The sequence below is a fragment of the Rutilus rutilus genome (assembly GCF_951802725.1).
Source record: "Rutilus rutilus genome assembly, chromosome: 19".
Taxonomy (NCBI): domain Eukaryota; kingdom Metazoa; phylum Chordata; class Actinopteri; order Cypriniformes; family Leuciscidae; genus Rutilus; species Rutilus rutilus.
In genome coordinates this window covers 15,704,292-15,727,724 of record NC_140232.1, presented here as the reverse complement: position 1 = coordinate 15,727,724, position 23,433 = coordinate 15,704,292, and the positions used below count along the sequence as shown (strand labels likewise).

Genomic DNA, 23,433 nt, shown 5'->3' with positions numbered 1-23,433 from the left:
GTGTGTGCTACAAAAATATTGGTCATTATAAGAAAACCAATGGGGTCCAAAAGTCTGAGAAGACACAAATGTAAAACAGAACCCAGATAACATACATATCCAGGCCTCATCTGGCCTAACTGTCACATATATGCTCAGTTCCGGCAGCAGAAAAGGTCATAGGCTGTATCTGGTCCACATACATCAAGCCGGTTTCAGTGTGACTCAGGTTGAGTCATTGCTGTCTGTCATTCCATGCGGTATGTGGGCCAGAAGAATGTGGGAGATGTGGGCCACAACTGGGCCAGATGTCATTTGCTATCTGGGTACTGTGGGTAGAATTTTAACTTTCGGTCTTATGGACTCACTGCTAAGTCCGTATGATGCTATGATGCTACAAACATAAAAGTGTCATACTATCAAGATGTATATTTACTCTACTAGATGGAATGTATGGAAGCCATTCACTTGTATATTTCCACCACATAGTGGATGTAACGTTAGTTCCACCAAATAATAAAGAGATAATTGCGCCTTTTTATCTCCCAATTCGGACTTTTTCCCCCTCAAAATTGAGATAAAAACTCGCATATAACTCTCAATAAATCGCGATTACACTTTTTAATTTTTATTCAGTGATGGAAACAAGCTTCCATAGTAGCCTAGTAATGCATATATAATACATTTGTATCTTACCAGATTTGTAGTGCATATTAGGTGTAGGGAACAGCGATATTGAAAGTAAACCCGAAATAATCTGAGCAACAGATACAAATTAAGAATGTAAACTATTTTCTCATTCGGATTCGAAAAGTCCTTGCCAATATGCGCCGTGTCGAGCATATGTTTATGCATAATTATGATACAAATATTACGAACTGGATATGTAGGCCTACAAAATATTTGCTGATCAAGTTCTTCTGACATAAATGTGAGCTTTCATTTTTGATATAAAAAATGACAATTAGCGATTTTGTTTGGAATACCCTACATGTTGGCACATGTAAACAAATATGTGAATCGGACTGCAGTGTTTAGGGTTCATACTGTACACTCTTAAAAATAAAGGTTAGGCTATTTACTGGCATCTATGGTTCCATGAACATTTAACATCCCTGAACCTTTTTAGTGCAAAAAGGTTCTTTAGAAAAAAAAAAAAAAAAAAGTTCTTGAACTTTTCACTAAAAGGTTCTAATGGGTCTTCTCTGGCATTGCAGCGAAAAAAACAAAAAAACATTTTGAACATTTGTTTTTTTTGTTTTTTGCATAAACTTTCAGAACCGGAAATCGGATTGGATTCATTCTGATTGACGGATATTAGTGATGTAAACAAACCTACCAATACACACGCACACATTTATTCCAATAACAGACGCATTTGGTTGTGGAGGTTTTTAATTTTCTGATGATAACATTTTATTCAAATATAATTATCACCATATTCTTAGTTTTACAATCAGTCTCAAAATACAGACAAACACATGCCAGATGAAAGGTCAGAAGCATGACAACCCATAGGGAAGTCATACAACAGGTGTGAATGAGAGAACAATATGAACCTCTTTTCTTAGCAACTACAGCCAGGCTGTCCTCCTCAGGAACCCAAGTCACCATGATTCTGCCAAGTAAGACGTGTTCCTGGATCAACGTATTTTGTTGAGCCCGGAACAACATTCCAGCCTGAAAACAGTCATAAACTTATCAGCGGGAAATGATAGGTGAATAACAGTGGTGTAGAAGCACCTCAGTGATGTTGATCCAGGAACATGTTGTACTTGGTGAAATCACATTCACCTCAGGAACCCAAACATGCATACTAGTCATACTAACTCACTCACTCAAACATCATTCAGATGTTCAGACGCTACATTCCCTTGTGCTTCTTCACTCTGTTCTCAGTCATCCTTTAAATTCACAGTCTTTTACTTCAGTATGGGATACCATCCTGGTCCAGAAAGATTTGAATCGACTTCTAATAGAGACGCTGGTCAGTTGGAGTTCTGTGAGTTCAGCTCACACTTCAGACAAGTTGGCTCAGACCGCATGTATTCTCAATACATCCATGCAAAGTGATCAGTCAGTCATGACCCTTTATAATGGGTTTAACCAAACGAATAATACTAAAGTTCAAAGCATTCCTCTTTGTTACTTTGTGCTTGTCATTGTAATATAAATTCCCTGGTTTAGTGGAATGTGCTTCTATATTATTGTACCTGGATTCACTACAGCACCAAGTAATGCAAAGGAAAAAAAAAATATACAAAGAATTTTTTATATTACAAGATGTACCATCCATCTTCACTGGTCAGCAAATATCAATGCATATTTAGTGGTTTGGATTAACAATCATTGAGGGAGGAAGGGGCTGATGACGTTGTGTCTGGAAGTCCGTAAGCTCTGAGAGAAGGTTGAGAGAGTCACATACAGGTGGAAGCCTCTGGTAAACACTGGAGCTGTTTCTCAATGATGCACCGCAGATACTTGTATCTATTCACAAACAGAGAGAGAGAGAGAGAGAGAGAGTTATTTAACCCTCTGATGCATGGATTATTAAATCACAAAAACAATGTTTTTATTTTTATTTTTATTTTTTTACTCATTTGTTAACAACATTAGATAATGTATTAGCTAACATGACCTGACACAGTATTTGTTAATGTTAGTTAATAAAACAAATACAACTTTTGATTTTAATAATGCATGGTAAGTGTTAACTAAGGTCATTAACTAATGTTAACTAATGAAACCTTATTGTAAAGTGTTACTACAAAAATCGAATAAAAAACAACATACACCACATTCCGAAATTTGCCGTTGGTAAGATTTTTGGATATTTATGACAGAAGTCTCATATGCTCACCAAGACTGATCAAAGATACAGTAAAAACAATGGATGTTTGTTTCCGCCACAAAAGAAAATAACTTTTTATCTCACAATTTGGACTTTATAACTCACAAGTGCAAGTTTCTGTATTCTGTATTAATTACTTTCAAGAAATAAATAATAAATACATAAATAAAATACATACTGGCCTCCAAACTTTCGAACGGTAGTGTATTAGGCTATATTAAACAATAATACAATACTCTTTTTGTGATGATTTTAAGAAAGTTACATTGCAAATTAAAATAATAGTAAATATCATGCGATCACAAGAAAGTAATTCATTATATTACAGTAGATAATTCATTTTTGGATGGCTCTTGAAAGCATGAAACTGATATTTGTCCTTGTGTGCTGCCTTTGACGTCACAGCTCAGGATAATCACTAGTTGAAGGGCTTGTGACTGTGTGTCTTGCTGTGGTGCAATCAGCCAATTAGCATTGTCATGACTCATGACATCATTTTCTGTGGCTCTAAGGGCAGCAGTCACATGGCATTCAGCTTCAACCTGGCAGCAGACCTGAGCCACCATGAGCAAATAAAAATATGCCTGCAATTTCAGAAGTACAGTATTGTGTCACTGTAGCTGACAGCAGATGCCTCCGGCCCTCCGCACGTGCTCTGAAACATTAAATCATGCTTTAAAGGGATAGTTCACCCAAAAATGAAAATTCTGTCATCATTTCCTCACCCTCAAGTTGTTCCAAACCTGTATGAGTTTCTTTGTTCTGCTGAACACAAAGGAAGATATTTGGAAGAATGTTTGTAATCAACAGATCTCGGTCCCCATTGACTTCCATAGTAGGAAAAAATATATACTATGGTAGTCAATGGGGACCGAGATCTGTTAGGTTACAAACATTCTTCCAAATATCTTCCTTTGTGTTCAGCAGAACAAAGAAACTCATACAGGTTTGGAACAACTTGAGGGTGAGGAAATGATGACAGAATTTTCATTTTTGGGTGAACTATCCCTTTAACTGATTCAAAGCTTCTCCCATCTACTTATGTAAGGTAAATCATACCTGCTTCTCAGCTTCTGCACCTCCCTGTCCTCCTCTTCCTTCAGTTTGGTAATAAAGCTCTGCAGGACAGGCATCTCAAATTTGATGTACTGCGCCACCTAGAGCAGTGGAGAGCAGCTGCAGTCAGGTATGTGAATTTATTTGTATTTCAGTATCAGTAACCTCATTATAAAGCCTCCTTTTCTCTCTCACACACACACACACACACTCACTTCATACGGAATCTCCTCTCCCAGATCCTGCTCCATGAGAAAGATCTTGCAGACGTGTTCGCACGGTCCCTGAAGTATTCTCACTACTAAAGGGTAGTCTGTACGCTTCAACTGGACACGCTCTGAAACATAGAGCACATATGTACATAAACAACTACATGAAGAATATATGGGGTACAATGGGGCTATAGGCACACCTTAAGGAAAATTATCTTTTTAATACACCCATGAATATGATTGCAGAATTTTTTTTATTTTTTTTTATTGAGTCAGCCATATATTTATTATCATGTCAATTATTGTGCCTTTAGCACCAACAATACTTTAACATATTCTTCATTTATTAAAAAACTGTTGATTTAATTACCTTAAACAAAACTGAAAATCAGTAACAAGACCTTTTTTTTCCTAAATATATTCTGTAATGTTATCGATTTTCATTTGCTACATAAATCAACATTTGTCGACATTAGATCAGCTTTGCGTTTCTGCCTGTGATATAGTCAAGGATCAGTTTTCAAATTTCTACGTACAGAGTGAAACGCAGATGTTTACCCTTTTACCCTAGTGTGCTTTTAGCCCAGTTGTACCCTAATGTTATCTGAAGAAAACGTAATTGGTGCTTGTTCTTGCCAAAACTCTTCATCATGGTGTTGTGGGACGTTGCCAGAGTGTTGCTATGTGGTTGCTTAGGTGTTTTGGTTACTGGCCCAAAAGAGCCCTGACACTCTGGGTTCTAGATTTGTCTTTGGTCTCTCCTTCAATGCTATTCTCTGCCCACTTTATCATCAGCCAGGCAAATTTACCAAGCATCAACATCCGCCAGAAGATATGAGGTATCATTCATGTCTGTAGCACAAATATCAAGTTTAATACTCAGGCATGCGGGTTTGTTCAGATCCACAAATCTAAGGCTATGTTCACACTGTAACCCTTAGCGCTCAATTCTGATTTATTGCTCAGATCCATTTTTTGTTGTTGTTTGGCTGTTCACATTATTATTATTTTTTAAAATGTGTCCAAAATCAGATTCTAGTCTGAAACAGGTCACGATCTTGAACTGACCCGCATGCGCAAAAGAACAATAACAATGTCGACACTAGGGTTGGGTACCGAAACCCGGTTCCAATAGGGAACCGGTTCCGACGTAAACGGTATTAACGAGACCGAATAAGAACGAAACTTTTTTTACCGCCCCCTATAAAACATCTCGTGGCACGAATGTTCCAATAATAAAACATCTCCAGTTAACCAGCAGAGCATTCATTTCGTTCGGTGGTTAAATAAGAGAGGATCTAGCGTTGAAATGTGTTTTTTAAAATCAAGTGATCAAAGTGCTCGTTTCCGCTACGATCAGTGGTGCTGATACAGTGTTTTCTTTTGTGGCTCGCGCACACCTTTGTCTTTACTTTATACTTTATTGACGCGCGCTTCAATACGTTGCAGAGACTCTCTATTCGTTCCGGTGAAATCAAAATATAATGCACACAAACGTGCCCCTGCTTGATATACAACCACTGATGAGCATAATCGGTTTTGAAAAAGGAAAAAAAAAAACTTTACGAATGCGGATTAGAACCCAAAACCTCTGACACGCTGACGAAAGTCCAAGTTCAGCTGCCAGTGTCGTGGTGGACATGGTAAGTCTAGTATTTTAATGCCAACTGCAAATCTTGCATATCAAGTATGAAGTATATCAAGTATATTTATATGAGGCTATACTGTGTGTGTTAAATATTTCTGCTCAGTGTCAGATGTTTCTCTGTTTTAAAATAAAAGTCAAAATTTTGATCTTAACTTAAGTGTTTTAGGCTACATCAGTAGCCTATTAAACGGCGCAATTTTTCATTTAATCAGAAATCAGAAAATCTTTAAAGATTTAAGTTAATATTGTGTCCAGTTTGGACACGGACACACACACACACACACAGACACAGATACAGGTATTATTTGTTTGATAAAGTGTGCGCGGTTTCGTTTTCTTAAGTACGGGTTTAAGAACCGGAACCGTTTAAAAAATACAGAGTAGGTACTGGTATCGGATAAAACCCAACCAATACCCAACCCTAGTCGACACGCAGTAGGTGTGTTGAAATTAATCGTTTCTACGATGCATCGCGATGTGGACGTGGAAGTCCAATATTATATTTTCAGTAAAAAGTGTCTTATATAGCTGAAAATCATGATTTCTTGTTGTCTGTATTAGTCAGTGTTTTTTTTTTCTATCATGTATGATTATGTAATCAAAATATTTATTTTACTTGTTCTTTTGGTAATATTTCACTTATTTTATTTATAAAGCCCTGAATAGTCAACATTAAATTGTTTAGAAATAACTTTTATCTTATAAAAATTTGTGTTCATAAGTCTTGTGTCAATTCTGTTATTATGCTTTGCCTTTAAATTGCTGGAATTATTTCTCACATACAGGAAATGATGTCACTTTCCCTCACTGATAAGATCTGAAGCACTGAAAGATGTGTGAGCTCTCTCTGAGAAAATATTTCAATCTAAAAAGTTTTTACGTCAAGAGTTACCATAATATCCAAAGGAAAACAGAATTTATCACTGATCACACAGTGGGTTGTTTAAAAATCTTTCAATCATGATTTCATTAGTGCAATGTACTATTAGCATTTATGCTAGCAAGTGGAGTTTTTGGCTAATAAGTTCAAAATGGTCAATTCTGTTACCGTCAAACTCTGTTACCAATGTTATTTCTACATTATGTTCTATTACCTTATTAGTCTGTAACAGAGTTGACAGACAGTACTATAAAGAGATTACTTTTTTCTTAAAAGTAAAAAAAGGAAGTAACCTATGTTTGGCAAGCACTGAATTTTTTTAATTGAATATGGTTTCAATAAGATACTGGAAAGAATTTCTGTTAGTGAACAGTTTTTTAGTTTAACTTTTTGAAATGCAAAATGTAGAATCACTCATTTACAGCGTGTGAGTGTGTGTGGGCGTGAGTTGTAACTTAAGTACACTACTTGACAGTTTAATGCTAGTGTTTGTTAGTTCTAAATGCTCCTATCGTCTGCTGTGTTCAGACTTAACTTTTGTTTAACTACATTCAGGAAGTGAACTTTCTTGGAGCAGATAAAACAAAAAGGGAGTTCATATATCTGACTGATTGTATTCATTGACGAAAATGTAGCCATGTGCAGTAATATATTGCAACGCATCGTGATGAATCATGATATCGAATCGAATTATTGACATGATCTTAATTGAATTGAATGTGAGACCAGTGAAGATTCACACCCCTAGCGCCAGCAAGGAATTATATGGAAGCGAACACATTTACACGTTCATTTATAAGGTGATGTGCGGCAGAAGCCAGCCAATTTGTGTGCAGGCGATAATGAGGATGCCGACGAGACTGAGGAGAAAGAGCAACGTTTTTCTTGTAAATTTTTTCCAAGTTTGTATAGAGCTGTCACCGTAATACTTAAATGAGGATAACACCTCACCGTCCCGACACTGACTAACTTCACTGCCGTCTTCCACATTCACAGAGTGAGCAAAGAACTACCTGTGTGTAAATCTTTGGAGTGTTCCCCATCAGCAGAATTGTGACGAATGTTGATCAAGTGTGACGTAAAAGTCTCATGAATTTCGATATCACTGTTCAGACTGAGGTAGCATTGCTAAACATCAGACCTGTATCTGATTTAGGACCATATTTGGAAGTGGCCCAAATCAGAATCGAAAAGATCAGATTCCATGTGGTTTGTATTGTTCACACTGTTTTGAAAAAAACACTCAAGTGTTCAAATGAGTTCTTTGGTTTGCTGGTGCACGACCTTTTATCGTATAACATGATCCCATTTTAGTTTTATAACTTCTCTTTTCTATTTTCCCCAAAATGTGAGGACATAAAAAAATTCAAAAACTGATTTGGGACACTTTTGCCTGCTGCCTGAACGTAGCCTTTATATCGATTACAATAGTGATTAAGCCTCCACTATAGAATATATACTGTATAGTTTAAGTTGTGTTGTTCTCTGTCCACTAGATGGCGATTCAGTGTTGCACAGTCAAGTGTAAAATAAAAGAAGACAGCAGCTGACCTCCGCTGGTATGAACGAGGTAGAGGGCGAAATCATCTGGGCTGTTCTCAATCTTGAACTTGTTCAGTAATACCCGCAGCACCTGTGGTGTGGTCATGCAGCTGTTGATCCGTACGTTAGTAACGGAACCATATGCAGGTGTGAACACGGCCGTCTGAACGAGAGAGACAGAAAGAAGAACAAGAGACTGCATGACTGATCGACTTATCCACAGACACACGCAAAGGTTTTATCTCAAGTTACCTTGTGGTTGTAGAAGTGACCGTTGATGGAAAATCTGTGCCTTCTGATTCGCCGCTGGTCACTAGGAGACCGTTTCCTGCCCCGTCTCAGTACACCGGCATCGCTTTTGGTTCTAAGAAGCTGAGCGGAGATGTCACACCCCTCTGCCAAGAGAAAACACAAGATGAGGCGGGAAAACCAGTCACAGGTTTATTCAAAGCAATTGTTTTAAAAAGCAAGTTTTACCCTCTTCTTCTTCTTCTTCTTCATGGTGTTGAGTCGTGCCGTTGCTTGATTGGTCCTCTGGGGGAGTCACTTCCATCTGAGGAGGAGATTGAGGAGTCTGTGTCTGACCCTCCTGACTGGACAAGTAAAGAGGAACAGAACAATTATTCCACTACATAATAGTCACAATTCACAGAACAACACAACGTTCTTAATATGTTTAGGCAAAAACTTTGGCCGCGTCTGAAATCGCATACTCTCTTGATCTTGAGTAGGTTCTTATTTTGAATAAGTAATTACTTCACGACCGCTAAAAAAGTACACTCTATATAGTATGGATGTTATCTTGACGTACTACATTTGCCATGTTGTCATTACGTCACTTTACCTCCATTCACAAATCCTCTCCCGTGGCCTCATGGGATAGTAAAGTGTCCATCATATGCACACTTCAGAATCTCACCAGTAGAAGTAGGTCATCCGGCTACTCTTTTATGAGTACTGTTAATTCAGACATACCTCTTTTGTCACGTACTGTTTTCCATCTACTATGTAGGGAAGTATGTGATTTCAGATTTCAGCCATTTTCTTCAATTTTTCACCATAATTGTACCACAGACATCAATCACATCACCGTTCAAAAGTTTGAAATGTTTTTGAAAGAAGTCTCTTATATTTGTCACAGTCAGGTTGAAATAATGAGAAGAAAAAGGATCTAAACACAGCAATTAAGGTTTTATTTACAAAGTACTTCGAAACGGGAATAGAAAAACCTAGGGTGACCATATTCCAGGTCATGTCCGGCCGGGATTTCGAGATCGCCCAAAATATCCGCGATTCGGCTTTTGCTTTCTCGTCGCCATTCATTTTGTTTACATGTACACCTTTTGATTCAGTAGTACTGAATTAATTCCGATTGGTTAATCTGACTGTAGTGTTTACATGAACGCTAAACAAGTGATCGGTTGATGTGCGTGTAAGCATTGCTAAGAAAATTCCTGTGTTTTCGTCTCGATCGGGATCCGTGTGAATCAGAATGCATGACCTGCAAAGCTGGCACGTACGTGTCAGTGTCAAATAACGTAATAATGTAAACATAATGAATGGTGACTGTAGAAAGCAAAAGACGAATCCCGGGCATTTTGGGCGATCTCGAAATCCTGGCCAGATATGTCCTGGTTAAACAGGACGTATGGTCACCCTAGAACAACCAAACTAAACACAACATGAACTGACAAAGAACTGAAGGAAAGACAAGGTTTAAATAAAACAAACATTCCAATCAGCTAAATGAATGACAGGTGTAAGACATAATCAATGAACAACCAAGGAAACAAACTGAAAACTATTCCTGCGTCCCAATGTCCATACTATCCATCCTATATGTGAGGTTAGAATAAGTGTCCCAAAGCATAGTATGTTGATAAGAGTATGTCAAAATGGATGGTCTACTATTTCCAGTAGATTTTCGAAGTGTGGATCCATGCACACTCTAAAGGCTAATATTACCCACAACCCATTGCGCTTTGGAGGAACTACAAACACGACTAAAATGTGTTAAAAAACAAGACATGGCGGATATGCGCGACTGACAGTGAGAGGTTTAGATGATTTTAATGACTAATAATCAAAGTTTAACCTGATCAAAAATATTTATGTAATGTTATCCGTGTTATATTTCATCTGCAATAACAATGTGGACTTTTATAAAGATCCGTTTGACCATTAACTTTTAAATGCATTAATAAGAGGAGAGTTCTCCGCATGAAAGACCCGCGACTGCAGATCAACGTACTGCATTTCTCTCCGATTCGATAGGAAATGAAATGAAATGAAATGTGGAGGATTTTAACTGGGACAACATGATTGACAGGCCAGTTTACTGTGGATGCGACAGAGAGCAACCGTTAAAGACGCAATTGTGATAGTATGTCTCAAAGCCTGTCTCCTCTTTTGCTACACCCTCAAAAGTATGCACTTTTTCTTCACAAAAACACTACACACTGGAAACTGCTTGTTAAGATAACATAATTATCAAGACGTTTCTGGCACAAACTGATGCCTAAAGTCTTTCATTCTGTTATCCACCTCAGTAGGTGCTGGAAACAATATTTGAGTTGGAGCTCTCAGATATATAAATAGTTCTTTTGAACCCCTCATTTGGAGTTGAGGAAAAAATAGATCAAAACCATCAAACATTAGAAACGCGTGCGTTATTTATATCACACAAGTCCAACACATTTGAGCTGATCGAATGCTAAAAGCATGGTCATCACAAGAATAGAGTTGCTATGGAAACAAACAAAGCAGGCTTTCAGTGTATGAGCTGCTATGGTGTGTCAAGGTTACTTGAGTTTAAAGAACTGGGCTTAGTTTCTATGATGGTGAAGATGTTTATATGCTATGGTTGATAAGTTACAACATAAGAACTGATTAATCACCATTTTATTTACTAAAGTGATGTTTAATAATGGAAAAATTCAGCAGTGCAAAACAAAATCTTAGTATTTATCAATCTTGAGCAGCAAATCATCATGTGACATCCCAAAATGAGATATATTTACTTGAGAAGAAAGATGAACCTTCTTGGTAAGAAGAATTACTGATTTTTAGCAGCGTACTATTCTTTCTCTCTTCACTGATGTATACTAGTTTCTCAATAAAGCATGTATAGGAAGTCAGTGAGCTAATGTAAAAATATCTAACCTCTGGTTGTCTAGGTTACACCCTGAGTGCCAGGAGGTAGATGAGGGAGGTGGTCTGATTCGCTCGTGGTCATCCTGCATCTGAAGCCTGATTGGTCGACGCAAACCCCATGAGATATTGAGAAGTCCTTCCATGATCAGCTCCTCCTCTTCCTGTCGGCAGAATACATACAACATACATATACACTCGTACTTGAGTCTGTTATCCTGATGAACAGAAGTGACGATACCTAAAGGTATTAGGTTTAAGTGACCCACAAGCCACCTTTTGACTTTTAGAATAAATGAGGCTTATAAATGATAAATACAGCATGTCAGTAATTTGGCACCTGGGCAAGCTGCATTTACAGACACAAAAGAAGCCTCAGTCACCCCCACACATGGGCGCACATCCCCTCCAGACACAGACGCTTATTACTCCCCTGACAATAGTGAATAATTGAGAAAGCACAGAAGGGGTCAAACGCTTCCCCACCTGCCACACAATGAGTGTAAAACTCGTTCTTACCTCTCTGTGTCGTAGCTGCAGGTTCTTCCCTTCATAGTAGAGATTGTAGGTCTTTAAATACGAGAGAATGCTGCTCCTGAGAAAGAACAAAGTCTTGCTTAATAATTCATTTAATCCTTAAAATGTTAAACTAATATATTGTGTCTTAAAAGTTCATTGGGTGCAACCATGTGATAACCTTTCCAAAAAATATTTTTTTGATTGAATTGGCAACTGAATAAAGAAATGAAACCAGCAAATATTGTATTAAGAAATGCCATTTAAAAGTTGTATTTATTTGTCAATTTATAGTGATTTTTTCTTTTGCATATATATATATATTAGTGCTGTCAAATCGTATCTAACATAAAAGTTTTTGTTTACATAATATATGTGTGTATATATATATATATATATATATATATATATATATATATGTCTGTGTGTGTCTGTGCATATATAAATATAGTGTGTATATATATATACATATATATACACATACACATAAATATATACATGTATAAATATGTGTCTATATACAGTATACACACACAGACATATAAATATATAATATATAATAATATATATATACACACACACATATATTATGTAAACAAAAACTATGTTGGATGGGATTAATCACGATTAATTGATTTGTGTGTGTGTGTGTATACAGTATATATATATATATATATATATATATATATATATATATATGTATGTATGTGTGTGTGTGTGTGTGTGTGTGTGTGTGTGTGTGTGTGTGTGTGTGTGATTATTGTGTATATATATGTACATTTCCTGTACTTTCAAGTTACATGGATTGTAAATAATAATAACAATAATAATAATAACAATAACTAAAATGTAACATAAATGTAATATATTTATATACATTAATATATGTAGTTGCAGTATCTAATCTGGTTACTACACACATTCTTTTCTACAAAGTGATTAACTATTTCTAACTTTAATCTAGTAGGATTAATTAATTAAGATGAAATAATTTTAATTCAAATTAATGTTCATGTCCATGTATTCTATAGGGTTTATTTATAATATTTAGACTTACTGTACATAATCCCTTACATAGTGAATACATTATTACAGAACCGTAACAGATGTTATCAAGAGTTTAAGATTTATACTCACTTGCTGATGAATTTGTTCTCTCCAACCCGTACACCGTCATTCCTGTCATCCATTTTATCCCAGCCACGACTGCATGGAAGAACTCTAGAGAGGGAGGAGAACGGAGAAAGAGAATGTTTCTGCTTCTTGTTTTAACATCAAAGAATTAACTCTTCGTTATCTAGGTCAGAGGGAAAAAAGAGGGTAAGAGAACAAACCCTTAAAACAAAACAAATAATGTATGCATATCTCACACTCCTCACTAGCTCATGTATTTTTGACATCTCTAGACAAGAGACTATGCTCTGTTCTATATCACACAAACCCACGTGAAGCAGACATCTGCAAGTCACAGCTGAAAGTAAACTATTCATGAGGATGTGACCAGAATAGACATGAAGCACATACTGGAATGAATAAGGGGATTGAAACAGTTCATCAACACATTTAAAGACCCCATGAATTCAAAGCTAAAGTTTTGTGTTCTTTAGTCCATGTGTGTTAGCTTTGAGGTCACCTATAGTAGGATATAACTCAATGTAAATGCGAAGACAGTGCTACAGGGAGACAGGAAGGACTGCTGATCGGCCTTGCAGTGCCAAACCACGTGTAACCATATGTCCCCCAGACATGTTTGAGAATAGTAACTTGGTGGAAGAGTGGAGTAACATCTCACAGCAAGAACTAGAAAATCTGGCACAGTCCATAAAGATGAGATGTATTATAGAACTTAGATCGGCTGTCCAGGGACTCATTATTCCATTTCTGTTTGTCATATGAGAAATTTGTTCAGTTTATGCCTCAGTGGTGGAATATTATGTTCATACAAATATTTCCACGTTAAGAAAAAAAAAAACCCAAAAAAACAATTGAACATTTCTTTAACTGCTACTTTCGTCAAAGTTTGGGGTCAGTAAGATTTTTATTTTTGAAGAAATGAATACTTTTATTCATCAAGGACAATTGATCAATTGATCAACATTTATAATGTTACACAAAATATATAATAAATAAAATTCCAGATAAATATTAAGCAGTACTGTTTTCAACATTGATAATAATCAGAAATGTTTCTTGAGCAGCAAATCATCATATTAGAAAGATTTCTGATGAATGATGCTGAAAATTCAGCTTTAACATCATTTAAAAATATATTCAAATAGAAAACAATTATTTTAAACTATAATTATTTTAAACTTTATATACTCATCTGAAATCTGGCATTTCAATTTGATGTGTTTCTTCTGGGAAAACACAAAAAATACTGATGACTCATGCTGCACTACACAGATTGTTGTCCAATCAAATGATCTCTCGATTAAGAGTGTCCCGCCCCCCAATTTGATCAGACTTTAAACATTTAAACTGGTAAAAGATGCTCAGTCACAATGATGATCAATATATAAAAAAATTTAGGAATGCCATTGATTGAAATACAATCAGTGCTATAGGATAATACAGTATTGTCCCTTGTGGTTCATTACAGATGAAACCAGAGACTAAAATGAAACAAGATATAAAAAGCAAAATAGCCAAGAGAGCAATAATCGAAAGAAAATATTTTTTTAATTCATCCATAGAAGTTCCCCAACAGTTCACAGAAATACTTTATATATTACCTTTTCTATAAGGCTCAATGGCTGACACATAAACTCATGTTTGGAGGTTCCCCTGGCACAATACAAACTGCTCTACTCAAGGCTTCCTTCCTCACCAGCTGGAGAGGCTTTACTGACTCTTCCGGAGACGGGGACAGGTGCGGGACAACAGGGGTACTGTTACCCTGCTCTGAGTGACTACAGCTCTGAACCAATCCTAGCTGTTGCCGTTTTATTGTGTCTCATTCAGTACACAACTGTCACTCCAACAAAGCTGAAACGAATAGTGTCAAACCATATCTAACTTTAATAAAATGATACATTTTCACACTGACTGAACCTAAAGTTAAAGGAACTAAAAGTGAGGAAATTGCAGTGACTATCTGCATAGTACGTGGTTTCACAACTTTGTAGGAGCGAATCAGTGTTAAGGGAATAGTCCAACCAAAAAAATGAAAATTCTGTAATTATTTACTCACTCTCATGTCATTTAAAGCCTGAATGACTTTCATTGTTCTGTGGAAGATAAAAGAAGATATTTCGAAGAATGTTGATAATCAAACCATTTCATTTCCAATCGACTTCCATAATATAGACAGGAAATACAATGGAAGTCAATAGGATCCAAAAATGTTTGATTACAAATGTTCTTTAAAATATCTTGTTTTATATTCCATTACAAAGACGGTCATATACAGGTTTGGATTGGAACGAAACGAGGGTGAGTAGCCTAAATAATGACAGAATTTTCACCTTTGGGTGGACTATTCCTTTAAATACAGAAAAACACTGCAGAAAGCAGTCATGTGTCCTCTTGTATTAGGTTACTTGAAATCAACATTTTTGCATTTATTCATCATCAGAAATACAACAAAACAGCACATTTCAAATGCCACAAGACATTGATTTAAATCCTGACATTTATCAACAGACTGAAGAATACTTTCCATTATCTTTCTCACTATTTCATGGCATGTCTTAAACTGGACATAAGAAGACTAAACTGAGCGCACATTACCTTATCTCTGATGTAAACGGCTCTTTCGCAGCGGGATCGCCTGGTGGTCTTTAAATGCTAAGGGAGTGCTGAACCCATGTGACACTCCTAAACTCTTCCTCTCAGATTTGCACAGCGGAAACTGACACGAGGTTTCAGACTTCCTCAATTGTGGTTTCGCTGGCTGTCTCCTCCTCCCTTTATCTCCTTGTGTCTGTTTCTCTCAAGTTCACCAATGTCTTTATGCACACCACCATCAATCACATACCAACAAAAGATATATGAACCCCATCAACTTTATGAGCACTTAGAATCACTTTAGGAGAACTACTTAGTGTACACAGACATGAGTATGTAACTCAAGGGTCCGGCACACACACAAATACACACAAACAAGGCACAGTTGACCAAGTGAGACCCCAAATGGAACCGTTAAAGGCCTCATTCAATCCCTGACCAAACTCCTGCTCGATTATTCTTTCACAAGATTATGCAAACGGGTCTCTCTTTTGTATGGGCATGTTTTCTTATCAACACTACCATCTCTTGATCCAGCGTTAAGTATGTGTGGCTGTTAGTGTGTGCGTGCGTGTGTGTGTGGCCCCTCCCCCGTCTTTCATACACACCACTCGCTGCGCTCAATCAGGAGATGATGAAATATTCAATACCAATCGACCCAGAGCAGCTTATTCTGACATGAATATTTCATATCCCAAATAAAGTCCTGTCAGAACTACAGATGATCAGTATAAGAGCTATTAGTTTCTGAAACACGTCCAAAAGTCATTGCCAACAGATAACGGGTATCAGATGGCAGGTGCTGATTAGAGGGGGTCTGTATTTAGGGATGCATGATATATCAGTGCCCTCTCGACCGATATTGTACAAGCTCATTTCCCCGCCATCTAACACTTAAAAACACTACAATGTTAAATGTTACTGTAAATGGTAACACTTTACAATAAGGTTCATTAGTTAACATTACCTTAGTTAACATGAACTAAGGATGAATAATGCTTTCAATTAATCTTTGTTAATATTAATGTCAACATTTACTAATAGGCTACATTATTAAAATCAAAGGTTGTAATTTGTTTAAGGGATACTCCACTTTTTTTTGGAAATAGGCTCATTTTACAACTCCCCCAGAGTTAAACAGTTGAGTCTTACCGTTTTCGAATCCATTCAGCCAATCTCCGGGTCTGGCGGTACCACTTTTAGCATAGCTTAGCATAGATCATTGAATCGGACAGGACCATTAGCATCTCTCTCAAAAAAAATGACCAAAGAGTTTCGATATTTTTCCTATTTAAAACTTGACTCTTCTGTAGTTACATCGTGTACTAAGACCGACGGAAAATGTAAAGTTGCGATTTTCTAGGCTGATATGGCTAGGAACTATACTCTCATTCCTGCGTAATAATCAAGAAACTTTGCTGCCATACCATGAGTTCAGCAGTCGTAATGATATGACGCAGCGCCTGAAAATAGTCCCCAGCTCGGTAACTTCCAACGTGACCGGGACTAAGTTTGTCTAACCTATTAGACCTATTTTCAGGCGCTGCGTCATATCATTACGCCTGCTGAACCCATGGTACGGCAGCAAAGTCGGTTAAATTTTCCGTCGGTCTTCTGTAGTGTAATTACAGAAGAGTCAAGTTTTAAATAGGAAAAATATCGAAACTCTTTGGTCATTTTTTTGAGAGAGATGCTAATGGTCCTGTCCGATTCAATGATCTATGCTAAGCTATGCTATGCTAAAAGTGGTACCGCCAGACCCGGAGATCGGCTGAATGGATTCGAAAACGGTAAAACTCAACTGTTTAACTCTGGGGGAGTTGTAAAATGAGCCTATTTCCAAAAAAAGTGGAGTATCCCTTTAACATTAGTTAATGCACTATGAACTTACACAAACAAACAATGAACAGCTGGGTATGTATTAACTATCATTAACAAAGATTAATAAACACTGTAACAAATGTATTGCTCATTGTTAGTTCATGTTAGTTAATACATTAACTAATGTTAACTAATAAACCTTATTGTAAAGTGTTACCATGTAACTTTAGTAAATCTCAAAATGAATATACATTTTTTATACTGTATGTTATATCAGAATATATACTGTTTATAAGTTTGGGGTCAGTGAGATTTTTTTCTTCTAAAGAAATTAATACTTTTATTCTGCAATTAAATGGATCGAAAGTGACAGTAAAGACATTTATAATGTTACAAAAGATTTCTATTTCCAATAAATGCTGTTCTGACTATTTATCAAAGAATCCTGAAAAAAAAGTGTACAACTGTTTCCACAAAAAAATATATTAAGCAGCACAACTGTTTTTAACATTGATAATAATAAGAAATGTTTCTTGACAAGCAAATCAGCATATTACAATGATTTCTGAAGGATCATGTGACACCGAAGACTGGAGTAATGATGCTGAAAATTCAGCTTTGCCATCACAGGAATATATACAGAAACAATTTTTTTTTTGGATCAAATAAATTCAGCCTTGATGAGCAAACCATAAAAAAAAATTCATTTAGATAAAGAAAATGCAAAGATGACCCTGCTTCAGTCTCTGCAATGCATTAAGCCTTTTTCACGCTTTTCACTGGAACTACTCAAGCACCACGCTTCGAGAGACATGTACTTTTCCACGCTTACGCAACTGTGCACTTGAGCATTAAATGTGTCAGGGGAATTATGAAAAATGAATGAAAAAGAGCATGAGAACTATTTTTACAGTCTTTTGGACTCATGTGACCATCCAATCTGCCAGTTCTCCTAAAGATCAACTCAGCATCTACAAAAAGTACCTAATTATGAATAATTGCATGTTTTTCCAAACGCAGACTCTGTCTGGTGGGTTGGCACTTGAGTTGACTGGGCGGGCACATGTGTGGAAGTGCTGGGAAGATTGTGGAAGTGGGACAGACTGGATGCAAGTTGTGGTTCGTGCCGCTTCAGCATCCAAATGGATTGTTTTTGCTTAAGTTACTAGGCTATTTATATAATAAATTATTTTATGATTATTTTATGCCTGTTCATGCTATTGTTTGCAATGGCTTTAATCCAACCACGGACACCGTTCCATCCCTCTTTTTCCTTCCCACTGGTTTGAAAGTTATTCCACCTTGTTGTCCAATTCCAAAGCAACCGCTCACTAACCTCTTCCTTTAAGATCCAGGCCAAGATCTCTGCTTGATGTTTCCTGGCCTAGATCCACACACACACACCACACACACACACACACACACACACCCACACACACCTCCCCCAACCAGCATCTATAGCTCGGCGGCTATTGTTTAAATTGCTACGGCAACCTGGAAAACACTTGCAAAGCAACAACGAGCTTCGTCCAACAATGCTTAAAGTAACACGTCTGCTCCTTCTTCCTTTCTTCTTCCTTCCCTTCATTTATATGTTCAGCAGCTTGCACTGCCACAGTTGTCGGCATGTTTACTGATGGCCGCTGCTTTGTGTTTCTGAAACACTCAAGTGTTATGAAATATGACACAGAAGACAAAACACAGCTATACTTTACATGGAAAATCTGCCTGGATTCCCAACGTGCATCTGAGACACTAAGGCTAGTGAGTAACTTATTTGGAACACTGAAAAAAAAAAAACACATTTATCAAAACAAATGGTTTTTAGATGACAGTTGTTTAGTTTAGAAAACCTATTTCAAGATGAAGAGAAAGATTCTCATTTTTTCCCCTTGATTTTGTACTGGAAAGTAAATGAAACTCAAATGTGTCTCAGTCACTGCCAGAAGGTGTGAGGATCACTGTTAAAGGGATAGTTCACCCCAAAAAAGAAAATGATGCTATCATAAGTAACCTATATGTAGTTTCAAACCAGTAGGCTATACATTTTTTTTATTAGTGGAACACAAAATATGTTTTTTAGAATGTCCAAACACAAAGTTTTCAAATGGCTTTTCAAGAAGACTTGAACGAATTTAGTGATTTGTCCAGTATGAACTAAGTTTTATACAACAATTATTCCCGGTCCTCAAATCTGATTGGTCGAGCAGCGTTCCAGGAGTGCTGATATTTACGGAAGTTCAACAGCAGTGGGACGTTTCTTTTATTTGTACCCGCCTTTTTCCTACGCCCCATGACGCCCCTTTGCGCGAATTATGGGAGTAACTTTCCGCTAAGCGGAAAACAATCAGCGAAAGGTTTGCTTTATGAGTGCAAAAAGCACTCTCAAAAAACTGAGTACAATAATATATGCCATTATTCTACTCACCCTTCAACCATCGAACATTAAAAGGAAATTTAAAAGTGTAAAAGCATTAACAAGTTACTACAACAGACCATGAACAAGTTTGCAATATTACGAACATGTTAAACATCACTGTAGTAATAAATGTCTGTATTATGTAACATATGTTTAGTAACTGGAACATTGAGTGATAACATTTCAAAGTGATTTCCATGATTTTGACTGACAATAAATATTGTATTTACCTGCTTTAGAAACATTTCAGTAAGTAGATTAGAGGTGAAAAGGAGAGACAATTACATTTTAAAGCATCCGTGTGAAAACAAACCTGGGAAGAGAGGATTTGGGGAGGAAAACTGAGAGATTCCTAATTCATTCCAGTGAATTCTACATGGGATATATCGTAAATTAAATCTGGAGAACAGACCACAAGTGTGTGGTATATGTTGTCCTTTTTTATACTGTTACAGCGGAATAAAAAGCGGGGAAAAACATGATCAGGAGGAAAATAATGCAGCGACTGAAAAGAGCTCTTTCCATAGATATTCTTGTTATATGTGCTTGTTATCTTGTTACATTATTCTTCTGACGTCTGCAAATAGAAAATGAAGGAAATATTACAGCTCATTCAGTCAAACTGACGGATAATGATTATTTGTGACGCAACCTTATGATTTGAGATGATTTCTTTCAGTGTTTTTGAGTGAAACTTCTCCAAACCGGAAGTGCCTCCCATAATCTAAATCGCAGGAGTATCGTTAGGAAAAAGAGGAATGCTTCCACTTGTCTGTGACTTTGGTGACTCACAAAGTTAGATGCTTTGGCTTCTTTTAGAACTATTTTCATTGGCGACAATTGAAGTAACTGGCCAATTTCAGACGGAATCATAAGTAATCACAGTCAAATCAGCTGTGATTACCTGAGGCAAAATCAGAAGTTATGCTCTCTATTTTAATCTATTTTAAAATGCAATTTACTCTTGTGATGACAAGTCTGTATTTTCAGCAGCCATTACTCTAGTCTTCGGAAATCATTTTAATATGTTGATTTGCTGCTCAAGAAACATTTCTCATAATTTTTCAGTTGAAAACAGTTGTGCTACTTCATATTTTTGTTGAAACTGATTTTTTTTTTCAGGAAAAAAACGGCATTTATTGTAAACGGTATTTAGTCACACTGTAAATGTCTTTACTGTCACTTTTGGTCAATTTAATTCGTCCTTGCTGAATAAAAAATATTATTTAAAAGTATTTAAAAAAATGTACTTTCATTGTACAGAAAAAAAAGAAGCACGAACTTCTCTATTTGTGCTCCATGGAAGAAAGTAAGTCATACGGGTTTGAAAAAAAAGTAAATATCGTGACAGAAATGTAATTTTTTTGGTGAACTATTCAAGATAAACCAGACTTGTTATGTAATCTGGAAAGATATAATGCCAGGGGAGTCATAGTTACTTTCATTGCTCTCAGGGAGATAAACAACTCTAAATGTTAAACACTGTGGTATATTATTCTCTTGACAAGAGTCTACAGATGCTATTGTAATCTGAAGCCTGAATACTAGATTACATTTCCAGTAAGACATTCTCAATGCATTTCAATACACAACTGATCATATAACACATTATGATACAAAGTTGCAAACATGGCAGTAGCAGATAACACAGTCAACTCACTGGTACACAAGTCTGAGTACGTCGTGAGTAACAAACATCTACTAAAACAGTGAACACAAGCACCCACCACTCTCTTGTAGATCTCTGCTGCCCAGATGTCACGATGCCCGTCGCTCAGGGGTGTAAATCTTATCAATGTTTTTCTGTCTCCAGACAACACTCAATCTGAACGAATCTACCATCCGAGACAATATGAACCGATACAGGGCTTTACTTAGTCCAACTCGGACCGAGCTTCTGTGCGAACAATCGCAGTTTGAGGGGGGCGTCCGTCTGAGGAAGAGGAGGAGGAGGAGGAATACCCCCATCTGCTGTTCTAGACCTCAGATAGCGCATCAGCCAATCAGCGCGCGCTCCGACGCCCCTTTGTTCGCGCGCTGCTCCTTTAGCGCTGGAGAACATATGCGTTCTGAGGGGAATCCCCAAAACAATAGCCCACTAAAGAGGAAAAGAAGGAACATAAGCTTAATTTTACCCGTGGTAACGTGTGACTAAATGCGCAAAAGGCACAAATAACCCCAAAAAGAGCCTATTTTATAGACTTGTGAACTAGAACTAACTTTTTAGTAGCCTAGTCAAAGAATCCTGAAAAATGTATCACGTGTCCACAATGCAGCAAATGCAACTATTTTCAACACTGTTAATAAATAATGAGATATATATAATATTATGCCTGCAGTTTGTTTCACTGGTTTATTCAAGGAGTAAAACACATTTTCTCATTCAGCAGTGGAAAATTTGGTAACAAATGGGTTAATGACGCTGACAGTGAGGATTAGATCATCATGGGTCATCAGGTCAGAAAATGAGCAAATCTGAGCAGGGAATGACTGGTATCGTTTTAATCTCTTGTCATCTATGATCTCCCCATCTGTTCAGAACACAGTTAAAGGGTTAATAAAGCCTAAAAAGCTCCAAAGTGTTTTGGGAGCTCAGGATTAAAAAAAGATTTAAAACTAATAGTACGAAGTAAAAAGGACAAATTATTTAGTTCATTTCTAAATATTGTGCTTTTATTGTTTTCTCTGTTTAAGGTTTTGTCCAAACATACTCACCACCATTAGACACTTCTTGTAGGCCTGTAATATATTATATCATATGATAAATGGTGATTCCTATATTCATAACCTAGCCTACTTTTGTAACAAAATAATAGTTTTTTTTAAACAAATGTAATTTTGCTCAGTTTATTAATGTTTTTACTCCACAGTTGTGCAGTTTTTGGTTTAAAAACAAAAATGCTTTTTTATGTAAAATTCACTTTATAAAAGACCCACATTTCTAACTTTCATTCATGGATAATTTGACATGGTTTAGTGTCATATTTTGTCCCATCTTTTAGAAAATGCAGTTTTAAAAGTAAAAAATTATCACTTCAACCAGAAGATGGATGCAGAGCTCCACTATTTGACTGAAAATACATCTTTTCACAAGTTTTTCCATTTGGATCAATATCTACATATTATGAGAACACAATTATAACAATAAAAGTTACTTTTTTTCAAACATTACATTATGATTAGAATCAAACGTACAATATGTTACAAAGAAAAAAAGTTGGAATCTTTAGAGTTTATCATTCATTTCAAACATCTGTTTTTCATGAAATTCTACAAATTTAAAGTGTGCCACTGTCTATGTGTGTTCTGCGTTGTTTCTGATTTTGAGGATGAATTTTGTCCATTTTCTAAGCCGGGTCAGGCAAATGGAAACAATTAATTTGATTCTAATGTAATTCTAATGTTTTCTGAAGTAATTTTTATTGGTATAATTGTGATCTCATAATATGTAGAGATGGATCCAAATGGAAAAAACTTGTGAAAAGATGTCTTTCAGTTAGTCAAATAGCAAGTAGTGGAGCTCTGCAGCCATCTATTGGTTAAAGTGATCATTTTTTACTTTTAAAACTGCATTTTCTAAAAGATGGGCAAAAATATTACACTAAACCATGTCAAATGATCAATGTTATC

The 23,433-nt window shown here is 36.5% G+C and overlaps 1 protein-coding gene across 5 annotated transcripts; it reads right to left on the bottom strand.

The window, feature by feature from the left end:
• Positions 1-1,356: 1,356 nt before the first annotated feature.
• rassf2a (Ras association domain family member 2a) lies at positions 1,357-21,874 on the bottom strand. Of its 5 annotated transcripts, none has more exons than XM_084388997.1 (12): positions 15,567-15,628; positions 14,570-14,822; positions 14,157-14,194; positions 12,972-13,055; positions 11,838-11,913; positions 11,331-11,482; positions 8,646-8,761; positions 8,421-8,563; positions 8,178-8,331; positions 4,102-4,223; positions 3,890-3,987; positions 1,357-2,466 (listed from the first exon to the last, which is right to left on the bottom strand). In XM_084388997.1, the coding sequence occupies exons 2-12, from the start codon at positions 14,597-14,599 to the stop codon at positions 2,397-2,399; spliced, it is 1,083 nt and encodes a 360-aa protein (XP_084245123.1). In that variant the 5' UTR covers positions 14,600-14,822; positions 15,567-15,628; the 3' UTR covers positions 1,357-2,396. The 5 variants fall into 5 exon arrangements, with proteins under 5 accessions (XP_084245123.1, XP_084245124.1, XP_084245127.1 ...); XM_084388998.1 differs by having other exon boundaries at positions 14,157-14,191; XM_084389001.1 differs by lacking the exon at positions 14,570-14,822 and having other exon boundaries at positions 15,567-15,669.
• Positions 21,875-23,433: the final 1,559 nt, after the last annotated feature.

What these genes read in the sequence shown, in the direction of transcription:
- rassf2a (XM_084388997.1), bottom strand. Translation starts at nt 14,599, where the DNA reads ATGTGTCAGCCATTGAGCCTTATAGAAAAG. An exon ending in TGTAACCTAGACAACCAGAG is followed by an intron (nt 8,762 to 11,330) that starts GTTAGATATTTT and finishes TTACTTGTCCAG; the next exon opens with TCAGGAGGGTCAGACACAGA. An exon ending in GTCACTTCTACAACCACAAG is followed by an intron (nt 8,332 to 8,420) that starts GTAACTTGAGAT and finishes TCTCTCGTTCAG; the next exon opens with ACGGCCGTGTTCACACCTGC.